General features: G+C 38.5%; 3 protein-coding genes across 4 annotated transcripts in view; all 3 read right to left on the bottom strand.

Moving 5' to 3' along the window:
• Nucleotides 1–2,078: 2,078 nt before the first annotated feature.
• On the bottom strand, nt 2,079–6,527 carry LOC139283374 (actin-associated protein FAM107A). The gene is made up of 5 exons (XM_070903374.1): nt 6,490–6,527; nt 5,153–5,204; nt 2,952–3,126; nt 2,711–2,867; nt 2,079–2,183 (listed from the first exon to the last, which is right to left on the bottom strand). The coding sequence occupies exons 1-5, from the start codon at nt 6,511–6,513 to the stop codon at nt 2,079–2,081; spliced, it is 513 nt and encodes a 170-aa protein (XP_070759475.1). The 5' UTR covers nt 6,514–6,527.
• A 1,001-nt stretch (nt 6,528–7,528) lies between these two features.
• Nucleotides 7,529–9,760, bottom strand: LOC139283177 (protein FAM3C). 2 transcript variants are annotated; one of them, XM_070903144.1, is made up of 8 exons: nt 9,628–9,760; nt 9,437–9,535; nt 9,076–9,193; nt 8,934–8,992; nt 8,470–8,520; nt 8,279–8,363; nt 8,070–8,196; nt 7,529–7,938 (listed from the first exon to the last, which is right to left on the bottom strand). In XM_070903144.1, the coding sequence occupies exons 1-8, from the start codon at nt 9,638–9,640 to the stop codon at nt 7,834–7,836; spliced, it is 657 nt and encodes a 218-aa protein (XP_070759245.1). In that variant the 5' UTR covers nt 9,641–9,760; the 3' UTR covers nt 7,529–7,833. The 2 variants fall into 2 exon arrangements, with proteins under 2 accessions (XP_070759245.1, XP_070759246.1); XM_070903145.1 differs by lacking the exon at nt 8,470–8,520.
• A 7,622-nt stretch (nt 9,761–17,382) lies between these two features.
• Nucleotides 17,383–20,239, bottom strand: part of cfap20dc (CFAP20 domain containing) — a 32,111-nt gene continuing 29,254 nt past the window's right edge. The window contains exons 16-17 of the mRNA XM_070903156.1: nt 18,362–18,456; nt 17,383–17,501 (exon numbers count right to left, since the gene is read on the bottom strand). Coding sequence (XP_070759257.1) covers nt 17,383–17,501; nt 18,362–18,456 — 214 coding nt within the window. The remainder of the gene's footprint in view (nt 17,502–18,361; nt 18,457–20,239) is intronic.

The raw sequence follows: 20,239 nt of genomic DNA, 5'->3' as shown, positions 1-20,239 counted from the left end.
CTGTACTACGTTTATTTACAACTCAAATATTTTTTCTTTTTTCAGTCTGTTTTCTTGCCGTTGCTTATGTAGAATCTCTTGAACTATTTATCCCTGTCTGATACCCAGGCACAAGCAGAAAAAAAATACACATTTCCTGGCTTTACACTGGTGCCAGCCACAGTACAAAACATGATAAAAAAGAAAAAAATATATATAATGGGGCTGGAAACATCACCTGTCTGCCATGGGAGTAGCCTTCAGTGCGCAAGCTCTACATCTGTCCTCCTGAGTAGATGAACTCCAGCACTAAAGCCATACAGTGAAGTGAGGATGTTTTACTGTGGAGTCACACATGTTGTTATCTTAAAACTATACGACTCAGATGAAGGATGGCGCTGCTTTGGCAAGATATTTAATGTACAAAAATAAAAATGAAACTAAATTCTCCATGCGACAACTGGCTAAAAATACTTAAATCCTGATATTAATCATATCATACCATTATTAATTTATTATTAGTTAGCTGTAGAGATAGCCAATCAATCCATAAAGGAATTTGTTGCCCACATGAAACCAGTTCCCTCGATCTGTCATTGACACTTTCAGGTCCATAGTACAGTAAAATAAGGCAGTCACTCTGGATTTACAGGACTGTAATTGTGGAAAATATGCAAACTGTGTGTGAAGGGCTTCATGTTAACTGTAAGATAGCCAACGTTGATGACTTTGACAACCTGGCTATTATTTGTTTGGTAATGACCTTATGTTGAACCTTACCTGGGATTTGTTTCCACTTGGCTGTGTTTTGTTTTTTTTGTTTTTTTAAATGAAGCTTATTTTACCCATTACAAACACATCTAAATGCATAAAGAAACACGTGTATATTATATATATAAATATAAGTATATATTGTATATCCTTTTTTGTAAAAGCTGTTTTGAGCTACAAATGTATGGATGCAATGCATCATGGGTTATTGAACAAGATGTAAGAAAATACAATGATTTGTACCCACAAAGAAACGATTGCAGGAAATGAAATAAAACTTCCTTGTCTATGCATTGTGTGTTCTGTCGTTATACACGTACAGGAGGAAACATATAAACTGTGCCGTTCACAAATGACATGAATACAGATTACTGATTTTTAGGAATGTGTATTTTATTTTACCTCTTCACTACTTTACTTATTAGGCTTTCTATTTGTTCTGTTGTCATGCTGAGTCAGCAATATGCAAAACCAGTGATTTCAAAGATACACTGGAAACAATGAACGCATGTACAATGTAATGCAACACAAATATGTAAGCTACAGCCTCAAACATCTCCACAATGACTTACTGTTATGGATCGCTTTACAATATGAAGATTAGTCTGTTTATAGAATATTTAAAGATAAATAATAGCTTCTTTCTTCTGGTATGCTTGTATATCTGGTATATTCATACATTTCATGAGAAGATTTATGTATGTATGTTTCATCACAGTGGAAATTTGTCCTGAGAAAACATTCCAACATGTCAGTCTGTAACTTCTGTCCCTCTTTATTATACTCACAACATGGAAAACGTCCATCTTGTTCTATTATGGAAACAAGAGCGAGACGTATTTCAGAGATGTCAACCTAGTAAAACAAACACGTGTAAATTCTGTTTGCATTGTTGGGGAAAATAAAGTGATATATGATACATGTAGAGCGACTGTATTAAACTGTATAACACACGCAGTCCTCAGCTGTCATCACTGTCTACATACAGATCCAATCTAATTCAGCCACATAGATTTAATGATGTTATTCAAATGGATTTCACTAATTTATCTATGCACACTTTGATTTCTAACTCTAACTTTCAACAGAAAGACTCTTTTTACTTTTGCAACTTTGGCCAGTTGACCACTGTGTTGTTGAGTTTCCGCTAAATGTCTTACATCATCTTATCTAATTGTTTTTGTTGACCATAAATGCTGAGCAGTGTTATCTATTTATTGTACAGGTTTTTAACACCTAAGCTCCAATAGCTATTCTATATTCCCGTCGGTCCATTGTGCTGACTGTCAACAGAAAACATGCAACACACAACCACAAAACCACAGCTGTCACACTTCTTTCTCCCCTGAATCCAACACTGCAGTTCTTCTCAGTCCCTCTTTGACTCGGAGGAACTCTGGACCCTCTCGCTGTGGTCCTTTGTCTCTCTCCAGCTGTGGAGAGATGAAAAACGTAAGCCTGTATGTGTTGTCACAGTAATCGAGCAGCATGTTCACAAGATACTTTGTGAATTTCTAGGTTTAGAGCTAATTTACTGAAATTAAAGAAAGATCCACACGATCCAAAGTTGTAAATTATCTTACAAAATAATATTTGATGGGAAGAATCATTCATTCTCTTTATGTGCTGTCTTTTAGTTCATATAACTAGAACACTAAGGCATTAATACAAGTGTGGTGTCTAACAGAACAATAGTTTTTTTCAGACTGGACTTGTTCATTGTCAGAAACAATGTCTACACTGCCCTCCAGTGGCTGACTGCAGAACAGCTTGACACTCCACATGGCCCTGTATAATCACATTACCACCAATGTCAATCTTCTGTGTGGAAATACTGAGCATTTTTATTTGATACAATAAGTTGTGCTCTCAGAATAGATGATCTAATTTAATGTCAGCCACTTTGATGTTTTGTTGTGACAAGGATGTTCGTGAAAATTTTGGAAAAAATAGAGCAAACCTTTTCTAGCCTCTGATGTCTTTTCAACAGTTCTTGATGAAGTGGTGATCTGCTCTTCTTTGCCTCTTCCTGATCCCTGCTCGCCTTCATCCTTTGTTCCCATTTCCTCTTTTCTAAAGCCCTCTGGAGTTCAGTCTTTCCTTCTTGCGACACTCTCCTGGCAGAAACACAGAGGGACTTTAGAATTTCTACAAACAATGAAACTGAAGTGTGAGTGTTTACGACTGTGTGTCTGTCCAACCTCTTGTGGGTCATCCGCAGTTCTTTGTGGAGCTCCTGGTGGCTCTTGGAGGCCGTTAAAGGATTGAGAGGTTTTTGGGGTCTGATGAGATTACTGCCCTCCTCCTCACTCTGTAGTGGAGGAGCCTGAAGCTCTGAGTGTCGCTCTTGCTGTACACTTTGGTGTGTCTGCATTACTGAGGCTAAAGAGAGGAACATACCAACATGCAGTATATATTTTCCTACCAAGATCACTTTTGTGTGCAACTTTTTCTTGTGACACAGCATTCATCATACTCAGAAATGAAACATTCACCATTACAGCTGGTTAAGTTTCAGTATTAACACATATAGAAGCTTTTAGTGATACAGTTAACGGGAGTTCAAATATTATGACAAAAAGATGGGCAGTAAAAGTTATGGAAAACCTGAACTCTTTACAAATCAGATTTGATGCTTTTTTTTTTTTTAGAGAAAAAGCTCCAAAAACCTGAAAATTGGGTTAAATAGTTGGATCAGATTTTAACTGACTAGAGAAAGAATCTGCAGAAAAATCAAGGAGGAGATCCACATCTGACACAAGAGACCATGTTTGAACAAAGCCAGTGGTTACGACAACCCTCCATCACCTCCCAATACAACTGAAATATACTATACTTAAATGCCACATGACAACAACTGAACTGCTTATGAAGGACAACAACAGAAAGCTCCAAGGTCAAGATTAATATAATTATTTGTATTTTGGAGCACTCTTATGTGATAGCATCTTACTCACAAGGCATATGGTATTATAAACGTGAAGCAGTGGTGGAGCGAGGTGGTGGTATATGCCTTTGATCTTCTCCGACAGTCTGATAAAAACGTGCTTTGCTTTGCTTCTTTATAAGCCCCGATTGACTGAGATCAAGCCGCATGTATTAACACAGGGAGAAATGTATGCACGTATCTGCAGAGCTCTCCCTGATATAAAGTCCCCTGGAAGTAAATGGATGACAGACTGAATATGCCACATGAACAGAAGTGCAGACTATAGTGACTTTGATGGAAATTACACCGTGGCAGTTTCAGTGAACACCACACAAAGTAACTTGACTGTAAAGTTGAGTATACGCTTGTTAGCCAACAAGAGTCTGTTTGTAATAAGACTTTAATAAGAGAAATCACTTTATTGGTCTCTAAAATATAAAACCTGTCTTCTATCTACACTGCATGTCCAAAAGTCAACAAACCTGCAGCAAATACATCTGTAGAGGCTCATTCAAGTCTCTGTATGTACACTTTGGATCAGAGACGTAAAACCTGGTGAAGCCTGGATTTTACCACAAGACTTGAGCCTTTTGTAACTTTTGGTGAACTGTGTTCACAAGTGCCGCTAACAGGATAATGGTGAATCCTAAAACAGCAGCACAAGAAGGGTCACGAAGTCAGAGAAATGACTCAGTTACACAGCAATATCTGTCGGACGTTTGCTGACATTAGCAAACATTAGCCACCAAAAGCTACTGGTCTTGCCAGACCAAATAAGGCTGTAGCAACAATAGTGTATTTTGCATTGAAATGAACATGTGTGGGGTTTTTTGTTGCTTATGGATTCATTTGTACAAGGAAGATTGTGTCTTTTCTCCTTCGCTGAAAAACACATTTTACAGGCTTGTAGGACTTGTCACTAGGCAAATGGTTTATTGACAGCCACATAAAAGTTCATTGAGTTAACAAATGGCTCACCATTTTACTCTTTAATGATAGTTCGAATCAATAAAAATGCTTCTGCAGCAAATGCTACAGTCACCACCTGTTCTTTATTGCACTGATTCAAAGATAGCACAGACAGTCTTTGAGTCGCACAAACAGACCACCAGGCACCTTATCCTGCTTCTTCATGATAATAACAGTGGTGGAGGAAGTACCTGAGGACCTTTTACCTGAGTAAAAGAAGCACCACAGGGACTCAGTGGTCAATACTGTGTTGCCTCACAGCAAGAGGCTCCAAGGAGGTATAAAATGAATAAATGAGCATAGATTTTACAGTAAAAAATAACAAGTTGGAAATCTATATCTTCCGACAATTGTCCTTCCACCAGATCTACTATAATACTATGTGTGTAGTCCTCCTTGTTGTTGAAGAAAGTGAACTGAAAACAGGAAAGTTAGTCAGACAAGTACTTACAAGATGGCACAAAAATCAGCAATATCACACTAGATGATTTTTAGATTTCTCACCAGACTTATTCCGGTGTGTCTCGCTTCTACCTGGAAAATGTTGGAGATCTCTCTGTCAATAGAAAAAAAGGTCAATGACATGTCAAATAGAATATATTATATCTAATAGTTATTACCAACTTATCCATAAGCTATCTGTGCAGGATAAATATAGCGTGACACGTGATAGATAGAAATCTCCCAGTCAGGCCAACAATGCAGCTTCATGCAAATGACGGCGAGAGTTGTGAGCAACACAAAGCCGTATTATGATGCTGACGGACAAATGAAGTGTCAGCTCTAGTTCCACATGTCCAGTGAAGCGAGTGCCCTTACTGGTGAGGTGGAGGGCTGCCACCTCATTAATGTCAGGATCAAACAAAACTCGGTTTGATTCCCACTGAGTTGCTCATTTGCTGGACTTTGAGCAGAATTAATAGTCGAGACAAGAATTATTTCCCCTGTGGGATTCGGAGCTGCTGTCTGTGGAAGTGATTCCCTCTGTTTTTGTTGTTTGATGAAATATTTGATGTTTTAATGTAGAAAAGAAAACTCTACTTTTTGCTCTGATCTAGTTACAGTTACATTATCGATCCATGCATGGTGCTTGTTACACAATGTTTGTTGCGGCCTTGGCATTAGTTGCAATTCAGCTGCACCATGTTTGAGCATCTACACACACAAAAACAGTACGTAGTAGCTCTGCTTAGTGTGTTCAGAAACCAGCATCCATATTCAAATCAAATTAAGTTTAAACAAGATGACAGTAAATCGTAAGACGGAAGAAAAAGTGCAACCTAAATGAGGCATTTACTCTGCTGCAGGCTGCTGTTTGGTTGATGAGGGAAGAGTCACGCTGTTTGGCTAAATCTCCGACAGTGGATATTGTGTGGAGAAGAATTAATAGGACATGACGGGATAAACACTCTCCAAGGCCCACTCTCCAGCGTTGGCAAGGCTCTTTTTTATTGGATAAAGACCAGTGTTTGGTGCAAGCACTCACTGTCTTTGGGAAATAAAAGGCAGAGACAGCAGTAACAAAGAAACCTACCACAGGAATAAAAATATACAAAACAAAAGCCTGAATGTGATAAAGAACACACAAATTAATATTGCGTGTATATATCATTCACTATGACAACCAAGTAAGACCAGACCATACTGTAACACAGGGGTTTTTCAGTATCTTTCAGTCTCTTAATCTTCTCAAACACACAAGGCATGCCAAGAAAGTATTTTTGCCACATGGATGCTTCTGCTGGATTATTTTAATGGGACTTGAGTAAACATGTGTGACATCTCACAGAGAAAGACCAAGAGTAAAGAAGTAAAGAAGAATAAAAATCGAACAAACTTACTTTCTTTCCATGGGTGACTCCCATGTCCTCAGTATGAGTCCAGATTTAGTTTCTGCAAAGACACCTCCTGGGCTCACAGTGGGCAGAGTGTCAGTAATAATTTGTGGTTACTCTCTTGCTCTACTCCGGCAGCCTAGAATGCCAGAGAGAGGAAGCCGCTCTGACTTTGGACCAATGCTGACGCTCCCACAGGCCAAAAGTGCTGGAAGGATATTTGGTGTACAGCAGGGGTGGAAAGTAACTACGTACACTTACTCGAGTACTGCAGAATTGTGCAGATAAGTGCTTAACGTATCTGTTTTACTTCACTACATTTCAGTGGGAAATATTGTACTTTTTACTCCACTATATTTATCTGACAGCTGTAGTTACTACTTACTTTTTAGATGAAGATTTTACATAATAGAAATCATATGATAAGCTCCTTGTAAAAAAAAAAAGCAGTGTCTGGTTGGGGCTCCTTGACATGTTTCAGATGTCTGAGTTCCAGTTTCACCAAACCAAGAGGACATTTTCCCTTGAAATTTCTTGTATGGTTTTATTAAAAGAACTTCAAATTATCCAATATTTAACAAAAAAACTAAAAACAAAAAATATTTTTTTTCCCTCTCCCATTAATTGCCCCCTCACATTTATCTTGTGACCCTTTGGAGGGGGCGCGACCCCGAGGTGGGAACCAGTAGACTAAAGTAGTGCCACCTCGCAACAACAGTAAAATGCTGGTTACACATTGTTACACTGATAATATTTCTGCACTTTCACTTAAGCAAAGGTTCTGAGTACTTCTTCCACCGCTGGTGTACAGGGTGAAATGGAAAAGTATGCAAGAAATATGAATAGTATTTCTATTCATATTTCTTGCATTTCTTGAGTGATGTGAGAAGGAAAGAAAAGTGCCTTCATTGACAGTTAAATGATAAATGATCATCCACCTCCAGGAATAAGAACCCATATTGTTCATTTATCCCAGAGGGACAAAACTGCTGGTATATTAAAGTACACAAGGTCAAGTATAGTTAATTTAATTTATATAGCCCAGAATCACAAATGACAAACTTGCCTCGGACGGCTGTAGAATCGGTACAAAATGCGACACCTTCTATCCTCAGACTTCGATTCGGGATGAGGAAAAAGTCAATGAAGCTCCAGGAAGAGCAACAGAGGAGGGATCCCTCTCCGAGGATGAACAGACTGCAGTAGATGTTATGTACAGAGCAGTAATACAATTACAATGTAGAGTCACAATTTAAGCACATTTGTTTTTGAGTTTCAGACAGAATGTAAAACTCTGCAGGGACATCATTACAAAAGAAACTTCCATCATCTTTTCATCACAAAGCTCCTTTAAGGTTTATGCCCGTCAGTTGGGGTCCTTGGGAAACAGCCGCCCACCTCCACCACAACTGGCCACTTTTCATAAATGTTGGTTTTGTCATCATTAACAGCTTGCTGACAGGTGAACAAGGGAGAAGACATTTGTTTTGCCATCAATTACCATGCTTTCTTCTTGAACTTTTAGCGTATTTTAAAATAGACAATCTTTTCTGACACAAATAGAACAAACGAACAAGCTCACTAACCTTTTCAAAGAGGCTTCTGTTTTTTGCCCCAGCTCTTCCAGCAAACACCCAGCTGTCTCTTACTTTTACAGACTTGATCAAAGTGCTTCCCATTCCAACAAATATCTCCCTCATTTCCTTTGTCATTCTGCCACAGAGTAGAAGGAAAAGGGTCACATCGTGGGACATGAAATCGTTTTAGCTGTTGAATCGCTGGGATTTGGACTTACTTTGTTGTCACATCATCAAACGAGGCCACCAACACAATCATCCCAGGTTTTATCGCCTTCAGGTACCCCAGGATGTCTTCTGGGTCTTTTGTTAGAGTAATTCAGAAGAAAAACAGCATCATGTTAAAGCTTTTCAATAAACTTTTAAATTGAAAACAGGATTGAAAAGATAAAAAAACAAACCCTCTTACTTCCAGCTTTCATATTAAGATAGCCAAATTTTTCCACAAGTCCCTTTTCACCTGAGGTGGGAAAAATCATTATTGACAACCGACAACCTGAAAAAAAAAAAAAACTCTCCCCAAGGTCCATATAATAGCTGATCTGGAGCTTTTGATCATATCACATCTTCATCAGCAGATGGAGTTTTTTCCAATTGTCGCAGAAATCATTACAATATTCTTTTTCATGAGCACTTTAAGGACTTTCCCCCCATGTTATAGATACTTTGATACTTAGATATTATTCTACTTTAGCTTAACATCGTAAGCTCCAGAACAGAACAACATAACTGACCTTTAAGAAAGGCCATTGCCAGTTTAATATGATTTACTGTATCTGTATATGTGTGTTTAAGAGTTTGGTTGACAAATCCTTCAGTACACAGCACACAGTACTTTACAAGATCTGTTTATAAGACAGGTATTTTACTCACCATTTACCACCACGATGTTCAGTCCTGGTCCCACATTATTCAACACATGACTCATAATTCTGTTGAGATACCAATAAGGTTGAGTCTCACTACAGCGTCACAGTGAACAGATAATTCAGGTAGTACCACATTAAACACATACATTTTACCCTCAAAACAGATCTTTGGTCCGACAACATTAGCTGCTCCGCTCCGGATATGTAAAGCAAAATGGTCGGGTGGACAGACTCTGGAGAGGCTGCACTTTGGCTCAGGTGCAGCTGAAAATGCAGATAGAAAAGTTCTTCAGATGTTGCAGGAAGATGCTAATACATGCAGTTGAAGTGGAAGTCGTGTAATGTTGGAAAGAGAAGTTCTACCATAATTTAACTGTTTTGATGTGATCTACATAATAAAGCCCTAAAATAAAAGAATGGAGACAGTATTATTAAAACGTGGCAAATAAAACTCAATGAAAGCAGGTAGCTCAGGATTTAAGACGTAATAAGTAGAAATGAGCTCACCTAGAATATTTCTTGCTTTCTCCTGTACATCAAATGAATTGATGGAGATTCCCCATGTTATTACGAGGACAGCAATTACAGCAGTGAAGTACAGAACAGCTGTCGACCACAAAGAGTAGATAGATGAAGATATGCAGACCTACGACCAAAACTGCCTGCTTTTATTTTTTTAAAATAAAGTAAAATCTCACCTCGATATCTCATATCTGCAATAAATCAGAGAGCTGTCTGTTCCTGGAAGGGAAGAGCTGAGACCTGTGAAATGCACTTCAAGTATTCCCTGTCAACAAGAAATATTGTAGATACAGCAGAGCTTTGGTGTCATCTCATCTGTGAACAAGCTCCCTGATAATTCCTACAACCATGCCTTGTGGGAGAGGCGTTTGGATATGCTTCTCCTTGTGCTACATAAAAACCAGGATGTGGCATTATATACACACCCACTGTGAACTAGATGATCAAGTTTCTTTTTTTTTTTTTACAATGTCAAACACGGGAAGGTGTCCACCAGTAACAGATACTGTTTGTAGTGAACAAAGCGGTTTGCAAACAGCATATTGTGCATAGCTGGTTTGCAAACAAGCATTTGAAACCTGGAGAGGGAACGACACAAAGAGGAGAAAAAAAAAAGAAGGCCAAAAGCTTCATATTTCAAATGTGATGAGTAAATGAAAAAAGATGTTTAAAGAAGCACTGTGTCATTTATCATTTTTCTATTTGTATGTAAATTTAAGTAAATCCCATATGATGTGTGGAGTTATCTGCATAAAACTGCTGATACACAAAAAACTGCTACAGACTAGAGGATTAAAAAAAAAAGCAAATAAATAACCATGAAAAAAGGCACAAACACAACATCTGATAGGAAACTAAAAATGCAATCGAATCAGATAAGAAATCAATTTACAAAACAGCATTTTACCTTTTTCTTTTAACCGGTGTTTATACAGGACATAAGGCTTGAACGTCCATATCTTTGATGGACAGGCGACACTGTTTTCACAATTAGTCATTGCTGACGTTTAAATGGCGAAAGGCATGATAATCCCTTACAGCAGAGGTCAGGCCCTCGTGTCAGTAAGCATCTACCCTGCTGATCCTGGAACAGCAGCTGAGCCCGAGCTTTCACCTGCCTGGAGGGGTCCAAACAAAAATAGCATTTCGCTGCAGGCAGTAATGAACTGATGTTATGACTTGTTATTAAAGATACTGTGGCCAGATCATAAAAATGTCATTATCATAATTTATCCATCAAGGAACAGTTGAGTAGCTGACAAAGGAATTACATCTACTGCGTGGCCATATTGTGACTAATGAACCACACATGTACAGATGACAAATTACAGGAAAAAAGGGCAAAACGTCTACAATCTTCTGAACTCCGCAGGAGGGATGAACCCCATTCTTCAAAAAAGATATTCCCTTGTTTGGTGTCTTGATGATGGTGCAAGAGAACGCTGTCTATCAAGTGGCTCCATTATTTCCTATAGGTGTTCAAGTGGGTTATGATCAAGTGATTGCAAAGGCCAGAGTATGCTGTATGATTAAGTTTCACATTCCACCATTCAGTGACCCTTTATACCCAAAATGGAAGCATCTCGATTTGTCAAGTTTCTCTACATGTATTCTGGGTTTTCCTTTCCTTTGCCACCCATTTGTATATCATAGTTACAAAAATGCAACTTTATCTAAGAATATGAGCCAAAAACAAACTGAAATATTTTATATATTAGAAGTAGATTTTGACACAGGGCCCCTCTAAGAGACAGGGACTTTGCCCTGTCGGTAATCCAGCTTTGACTATAATAAATTAAGAACACTGAGAGAATTAAAGGGCAAAATTTGAAAGCACGTTTAATATTTACAGTAAGTGTGCACACTAACATTAGCTGTTGCTTAGATGCAGTAAATGCCATGAAATATTTTCCTGTCCTTATTTATGGTGCAGTATTTTTTGTGTCTGAGCTGAATCTTCCCCCCATCTTTACCCAGACCTTGTCACTGGCTTCATGTTTTAGTGGTCTTCTAGTTTATTTGTCTCTGTGGCGCCTGACACTGACAGTCCTGTTTGTGAAAGTAATGATATATATTATTCTGTTCTGTGTTTAAAAACAAAGTAGACTGGCTGTTAGTGAAGGGATTCACATTTTTACAGCATTTTAACTCATGAGGTCTTCAAATTCCTAACATGGTGTAATACTAAAGAGAACCAGCAGAGGCTCTATGTGTACTACTTATTGCTGATCGGAGGGAACATTGTGCTGTCAAATATCCATGTTTTCCCTTTTTGGTGAACAATATGGCTGTCCACATTTCCTGGAATAATGAAACACAGCTAGTTTTAAAACAGGCAACATTAGGAAGTGAGCAGTACAAACAACATATTTCTAATAAAGCGGGGATGCTCTTCGTGTGGGAGACAGAAGGAGTGAATTATGCGGGTCATGGAGTTCACAGTCTGCAGGATGAAAATATTTAATATTCAACATACATATTTCTCAATATTACACCAAAATATAGTGATACACAGGAGTCATCATTAACATCATTCATACCATCATCAGTAACTGTAGAGCAAATCATTAGATGTTGCAATAATACTTGAACTTTAAACTCATAACACTCCTATGGGGCGGACTGGTGACTGATTGATTCCATTGCTTAATGTGTTGATCATACAAACACTAATTAAAGGAGAAACCACAGTGAAATGATTTCTGATTAATGATAAATCAGTTTGAGCATCCTGTGACACTGATGTTCACAGAATAATGTTCAGTCGTGACTCCCTAGCAGGTGGAGTTGCTGATTTTTTTCCCCTTCATTGTGGCAAATCTAGCTGTCAAAAGATATCATGCAGCATCACTCAGCCTAGAAGTCCATTAAAGAGTCGGTGGACTCTGATCTCTACAGCAAATTTACTTGAAGTGGGTTAATGTTAGCATGAAAAGAGAAATATATTTCAAAGGGAACTGGCCAACTGGTAGATAGCTGCAGTCTAAGAGTGACTATTTTTAGCGGCAAGTCAATTAGGGTGTTTGAAATCATCTGAAATGTCAAATCTCCATGTGATGCTTTATAGCAACCGCTTATTTCATGACTGCTGAAATACTAATGGTGTGTTCTCTGACATATTCAGATACTGACCAAATGTAAAGATTTACATTGTTTACAAAGCAACAACTGCCAATTTATGCCATTGCCAATGAAATAGAGTAATGCTGCATTAAACATTTAGATTTTTTACTTTGATGTATATTTAACCACATTTAAGCAAATTATTATCTTGTTGCTGTTAGATGGTTACCTGGCAACTACTTCATTTGCTCCCATAGGTTTTTTTATTTCTCCATTCTTTTATCTCATGTGTGTTAATGTGCCTCAAATAGCAGATTGTTTACATATTCATTTGTTTTTTTTAAAACTCCAATTCTGGACATTTTTATCATGCCAGAATTAATCATACAATCATTTTTTATTCTCAAATTAATCAACACAGCATTTCATACAACCAGTGAAAAGCAGTGGAGTGTTGATTCTCAGTGGGATCAGCAGCTCTAGCCTCCTTTTCACATAGCCAGAGGTAATTTGATCAAGAGTGTAGGTAGTATTTCTTCAGCCCTGAGTAGTCCACAGCCCTGAGTAGTCCACATATCAGAGGGGTCAGGGAGTAACTTGTATGTATGAGAAGTGAAACCCAGGGAAAAGAAAGTCCTAAATGACTCATCGCTGCTCTTTAAGCTTACTGCTATGAGCACAACATGTTTATCACCTCCTCTTTTCTCACATTTGGATTTCGACAGCTGGACAAAACCGATTGTAGTGAGTAACTCCAACTGAAACTGTAAAAGGTCTGTATCACGGCTACATCAGGGTTATCCTGACAGACTTTTTTTCTTTCACAGCAACTGAAGAAATAACTTGTTTTCACAGGCTGTCTAAGACCTTCACTTTAAAAGTGTTGATCTGATTAACTCATCAGTGTCATTGATAACACAGATTGAGCTCAATACTTCACATTCAGCACAAAGAAACAACATGCCAGATGATTAATAAAAATCTAGAAACATAAACCACACCACAGCTGTAACTCACTGATTAATCGATTAGTCAATCGACTGAAAATTAATCTGCAACTATTTTGATAATTGATCAATTGTTGAAGTTATTGTACAAGCAAAAATGCCAAAACTTTGATGGTTCCAGCTTCTCAAATGTGAGAATTTGTTGCTTTTCAAAAACCAATCGAAAGTTTACTCGACAATAAAAATAATCGTTAGCTGCAGCCCTAAAACACACAATTCATCCACAATAAACTCTTCGTCAGTCTGTCCAGCAGCCTCCCGGTCTGAGATTTATTCCAAAAGATCCTGTCATGAGGAAAAAAGGAAGTTACAAATGACATGTGATGTGATGAGGAAGGTTACGGCAGTGTCAACTTGCACTGTGGGATGGATGACAGTGAAATCTACTATCAGGGAAGCCACGATGCACTGACCTCGTCTGACTCCTCTCCCACTGTGCAGGGCCCCCTGTCGCCGTCCTCCTCTGTCACTGCTGAACCCTGATCCTCCATCCGCCTCAGCACAGAGTATCTGTACGTCGCCTCACTGAAATAAAGTGATGTGACAGACTCGGGTGATGTGCTTTTACTGCCCTAAGAATTTTAAATTAGCTCGTTAAGGCTCATTAATAAAGTTTGCTTACTTGACTGGGAAGCAGTATTTTCGGATGATCAATACAGCAGCAAAGACTGCTGCCACAGAGACGAAGATCACCGATGCAATAATCCCAGGGTGAAGCCTTAACCCGGCCTAAAAAGACAAATGAATCCAATAAGATCTAACAGTGGGGTAGTTAAACAGCCCATAAACCCAACAGCTCAATTCATGATGTGTGGCTCGGATAAAAAGGAAATATGGGCAGGAGATATGACAGCTGAACGGCGGCGTGCTATGGATCACACTGTCGTACGACCAAAAAAAAAAAAAAAAAGCTCAACAGGAGGGGTGTGAATCGCTGGCCAAGCAGGAAAACTGATGCATTTTTGACAATAACTGATCACAAGCCCATATCTTCAAAGTCTGAGCTGTGCATAAGATCACACGTAACGTTAGGAGTAGAGTGTGAGAACATTAGTCTTTGTAGTGATGATTAGGATTCACATGGAGTGTGGCCAAAAAGTACAAATCCAACAGGAACAATTAATCGCACGGGCGAAGAGGTGTCAGACATGAAAAACAATGGAACTGTGATGAGATGTGACTGTAGTGACAAGGTTTTATCACTTGTAACATATTTACATCATGTTGCCTTTGATTAAGAAACTTGCATATCATTTGAAAACATATAAGAAACATAACACTGTCCAACTGATCCAAAATCAGTCCAAACTTGTCTGTAAATGGGGGGGGGGGGGGGGGGAGGGGGGGATTCGAAGTAAGTGTTGAGCACACATTTCTAACAGGCTAAATCTCCACTACTTCTTCTTTGGCCTGTGTCATTGCCTTCTGATACTTTCTCTGACTTCTGTAAGGTGCTAAATTACAATGGGCTCTGCAGTTGAAAGGTATCATTCAACTCCAGATTTATAGCCTCCTACAAATTCATCAAGCATATGCAGTATGTGCAGAGATGATGACACATGAACCCAAAGTCAGCAACACCTATTACTATTACTACAATACTTTGTGAATTTATATTATTCAACTTAGTTATTAGCATTATGACCCTGAAAGAGAAGTGAACTTGGCAACCTGAATTATTCTAGTTAGGTGTATAAAATAGTAAGAGTTGTGCAATGAAAGGTTGTCTCGTAACATGGAATGTATTTAGTGCTCCTCTGAAGTAAATGTGGTGCATCCGTCTTAATAATCCCGCTATATGACACATGAGAAAGCATATCCGTCTTTCTATATCTACATACTGTGTATTTATATATCAGCTTCACGGCTAAAATACGCAGTTACATGTGTTGTGGGCGAATTTAATGTCAAGCAACCCTGACGCAATAATCATAATAATGGCGTGTCTGTAATTTTGGATGCTCAGACTTTTGTCTGCAAACTAATGATATTTACAGCAGGAATATACAGGATCTTATAATAACATACTTACCTGTTGTGCTGACATCCTTGTGAACTTTAGGGCCTGGTTAACAAACTCTCATCATGGACCAATAAAGTTCAGTACATTATATTCTATTTAATAAGAATCAAGTCCCAAATTGGTGGGAGAAATGTGAATTACTTAATCCAGCTGTTTTCTGTCCGACTTTAACCGCGCTGGGTCAGACGCCATGGTTTGTTTACTTCCTGGTTGCTCTCACCTGTCGCAAAAGGCAGCATTTCCACGCCCCCTTTCAGGAAACATCATGTGACGGCTGGTTGTGCATCACGTGGCCCTCAAATAAGAAACATTCAAACCTTTACATTTCTTACATTAAAAAGACACTTACAAAGTGGCAACACTTAGCTATGATAAAGCTTGACTATTTTTCAGTAAAAGGAGCCCATTTCAGCAGATGATCCTTTATTGGCCAAAAACCTGCATTTCTACAGTCCGTCATACATCATAAGATGCAGCATTAAGATCATGTTTAAAATAACTTGAATACAGTATGTGTCTTCCTCAAGGCACAATTTCTTTTCTGTATTTAATTTTTAGTATATTGCTGTACATGCATGTTTTGGTGTCTGTATCCTGTGCAGCAGGTTGTAACTTTGTTTTAAAAGATGCCATATATTATATAAACGTACAATTTCTAGAAACAGTTTTTGGTGGCATATATGAGTATATTCAAATGTTTGATTTTGTGTCAAACAATATTTGTTGCTTAACCTATTGTTTGTTGGATACTACACATTCCCATGTGTCAATGTGAGTGTTTTTCACAAATTAAAACACATTTCTCTGATAGGCCATAAAATTTAACTGTTAACACTCACATTTCAGTAGTTGACCACCAGACTGCCCTCTGACCTGAGCTCAGTGGGGCCAACTGGACGCTCAGTCACTGATCCAGTCGGGTACTGTTTGATTAAAACTACTGAGAAGCACAATGTGATAAATGTTATTTTCTTCTTTCTTTTGTTTAATTTGTTTCCGTCATTGTGACGCAACAGTTCATATCAGGTTGAAAATGATGAATCAGTCTCGTATCAGCCACTCATCAGGTGTGATCAGTGCTTTGGCAAGACTGATGAAAAGACCTGCCAGCCCCATGAGCTCCCCCGTCTGTTCCTAAAAAACAAATCCTAGTTACAGGTTCATCTGTGAATACAGTTATTACAACAAGGGACAACTGTAACTGTGGGATATTCAACATTTCAAATGCATTCAAAATCAGTGATCTTCTTTTATATTTTTTTGCTTGCTGGACTATTAAGTAAGTAAGTACAGCTCTGTCCAGCTAGCCTCACCAGGACACTTTAATTAAATCACTCATGAAATCAGAGCTCATTTCAATTCAAATAATTTAATTCAGTATATACACACAAAAACATATTTGATGATAAATAAAGAACAAACTCATATACTGGAACACTAATCCAGGCAAACTTTAAATGTCAGAAATCTTAGTAAAAAGAAGCTCCAGGATGTTTTTTCTAAAGGCTTACATATTAATCTGCTAGCCAAGACTTCTGAAAAGCTTCTCTCTACCATCAGATGTGCTACTGAATGGGCAAAAACTCAATTTCTTGCAAAAAGCTTGTATCTGATTTATGTGCCACTCCTTTAACACACTAGCATGATACTACTTATGGAGAAACAAAGCTCCTGTTAGTCAAAAGCAGCAACATGGAAAAGGTTTTTCGTGAATGGGGGGTATTCATTGCTGATCAATAAACTAGGCCTCAAAAAAAAAAAAAAAAAGAAATCCTGAAGCCATTCACGCACTGTCAGCGACTTCTGATTTATTAATTTAGATTCTCTTGTCCTTTGACTCAAACTAGTTCATAGTACTTCCCCGTCTTTGGATCGAAATAGCAGTTCAGGCAAGGATCATAGAGCAGATTCAAATACTCTTCCTCGTTCTCCTCTTCATTCACCGTCTCATCCCCTCCTGTAATAATGCAAGGAAATCACTCTGCAGAGAACCGTACATAGATAACAGTGCAACAGTAATTCAAATCAATCCGGTTTGCTCAGATAAAAAATATATAAATGGAACATGTATATTGTATTTTCTATGTACAGTAGCGTAGCCATGCCAGATATGAATAAGGGCCTCCTCTATCAGCTGCTACTGGAATGAAATGAGAAGTGTGGATGGCGAGGTGACCTTCAGACTCAGGTGGATTTAAAAGTTTTCTGCCGCGGCCATTTTTTCTCTCATCAATCAAGACCTAAGACACCCAGACCCTGTACCACATTATGAAGCTGTAAAGAGATTCCCTGTAATCCCTGCTACTTTAAAGCACGAGAATTTAGCTGTTAAATTCACGGGCAGTTAAATGCTAAAAAGGTTATGGGATGCTTCAGGAGGAACATTTTTATCTTATCAGAACTTCGGCGACGATAATGAAAACTAATTATCAGACACATTGTGTAAGAGGTTTAAAAATGATGTTGTAAACTGAAAAGGTTTCGTCAATTAACCTTGTGGATGTGTCTAGGGGGTGCAGACCTGTAATGAGCCTGTCTCTTTTGACCTATGGAGTTATGCGGAGGACAGAGAGCTCCACTCTCATGGGTTCTTACACTTAATTAGATACAGTTTCACATGCTCTTCCACCATGCTGAGTGCAGCCTTTGGTGGAAGCTTAACATTTGTGTAAGCTATGACACCGGTGAATGTTTCCATTAGTTCTATGCATTTGCTTGGTTAATGATGAAGCATTGTATTGTTTGCTGTCTGCCTGACTTTAAAGGACATAAAAGGATGTCTGGGGGCAAACAGGACCAAAATTAAGGTTACTGTACCTCCGATTAGATTTTCCCGATTGTCCCGTGTGTTGCCTGACCTTCTCCTCTGGCTTGGAGGCATAATAGGAGGGCTGAGCACATCCATCCACTCCCTAGGGAGAAGACCATGAAGGCACACAGTCATGACAACACATGCCATTACACTCGCCATCCTACTGCTGTAGCCTGCACATCAAATTGCCTCTATATGACATTTTAAGTCCCATCATTGTGTGCTCTCAGAAGCCCATCTAAGCTTCCATCGTCCTTGAGCCACTTCTCCTGCACACTTAGCCTCTCCGCCTCACAGTTTTACCTGAAGGATCATTTATTAGATTCCGACTCAAGCTGTGATTTCCAAGTGTCCACATTCTGGCCCAGAGTAGGGGCCTTAACCTTGTCTGTGTCTGTGAAAGCAGGACTTCCTTGCTCTCTAAATGAGTTTATCTTCCCGGTCTGAGAAGTACACAGGCTGCAACTACACATCAATCATTTTCCAGCAAAGTAAAACACAGCTCTTTTAGTAGGGGCGCAACAGATTATGGGAGGAGAAAAAAAATGACACGAGATGAATTATTACTTGGAAGCACCAGAAGATTAATTTGTTAAACAGAATTCATAATCATTTTAGGCTATACATCAGCTGCACAGTTGCAAATAACCATTTACATATTTTGCCTCAGGACATAACATCTCGTAAGAGCACATCATAGCATATCTAATGAGGAACTATAATCGTCTCCTGTGCAATATTCAACTAACAGCAGGCAATTCCAATGTTCATCTCAGCATGGTCTGCCTCACCATCAAGAACTGCAATGATTGATAATGTCATAAGTACATTCACTAACCGCAGCACAGTTTGTTTACTAAGCACATGCATTACTGACAAAATCTTGACACGGTAATACTTTCAGCAGGCTGCGTTCAAAACATTTACAATCCTAGTATCTATTTACTTTGCTGTTGAAGACTTGGATGTTGGTTTTAATGGGTGCCAATGAATGTTTGTCATTATTACAGTAAATATTATAATAGCATAACTAAATCCACCTTTAGTGATATGGTATCTGGAACTAACGGCACCAGTGAAGTAAAAATACCAACGATGGTAATGCTACCTCAGATCTGTTCAATAGTATGAAATAGTAAGGTAAAACGCACAGCTTTCATCACTGCTGATATATATCAAAATTAAAAAGTAATGTAAAAAATGAACAGTTACAAACAGGCTGAATCATTTTTTTTTATCAGATCCCTCCATGCATTTCAGCATGAATTAGAAAAGTCTTCATTTCTAACCATATGCATTTAAAGCGATCAAGCACATTATCTCTACTGCGGCTCTGATTTTTCTTTCTAACAAAGGCATTTACTTCACTCTAACATCCCTTTGACTGTGTGATAGGCAGGAACATTGCACAAATGTTAATGGAAGCAATTTTCATGGACAAAGGCCTCTGCTACAGAGCCGCAAATTGGACTTCAAATAGTTCAAAGGGACTTGGCTGGAGTGATTAAATTCCTTCCTAAAGAACCTGTGATAAAGAGAATAAATTAGTTTGATTTCATTTAAGAATGTCCACTGTTTTTGCACTGCAGTGAAATATACTGAAATTAAGTTTTACAAATATCTCCCAATGAAACAGTATCAAGGCAACTCTGTTTGTCTGGCATCCTGGCAACTGTACTGAATTTCACAACTGACTTTATTGTGAAACAATTGAATTGCTACTCAAGGTCTCACTGATCTCCTAATTCGAGGTTTTCACATTTGGCATGCCAGCCAAAGGCAGACACGAGTATCACACGCAAGGGAACATGTTATAAATGCTAAGAACGCCCTGGCAACATTAAGTACAGAAACAGGAGCATTTTAGCTGTCAAGAAAACTGA

Source organism: Enoplosus armatus, chromosome 3, assembly GCF_043641665.1.
Source record: "Enoplosus armatus isolate fEnoArm2 chromosome 3, fEnoArm2.hap1, whole genome shotgun sequence".
NCBI lineage: Eukaryota > Metazoa > Chordata > Actinopteri > Centrarchiformes > Enoplosidae > Enoplosus > Enoplosus armatus.
The sequence above is the reverse complement of the archived record's forward strand: the minus strand, read 5'-3'. Positions and strand labels throughout refer to the sequence as shown.

What these genes read in the sequence shown, in the direction of transcription:
- LOC139283374 (XM_070903374.1), bottom strand. Translation starts at nt 6,513, where the DNA reads ATGGGAGTCACCCATGGAAAGAAA. An exon ending in GAGTCACCCATGGAAAGAAA is followed by an intron (nt 5,205 to 6,489) that starts GTAAGTTTGTTC and finishes TTCTATTGACAG; the next exon opens with AGAGATCTCCAACATTTTCC. An exon ending in CTGCGGATGACCCACAAGAG is followed by an intron (nt 2,868 to 2,951) that starts GTTGGACAGACA and finishes TGTTTCTGCCAG; the next exon opens with GAGAGTGTCGCAAGAAGGAA.
- LOC139283177 (XM_070903144.1), bottom strand. An exon ending in ATCTGTTTTGAGGGTAAAAT is followed by an intron (nt 8,993 to 9,075) that starts GTATGTGTTTAA and finishes GTATCTCAACAG; the next exon opens with AATTATGAGTCATGTGTTGA. An exon ending in TTTGATGATGTGACAACAAA is followed by an intron (nt 8,197 to 8,278) that starts GTAAGTCCAAAT and finishes ACTCTGTGGCAG; the next exon opens with AATGACAAAGGAAATGAGGG.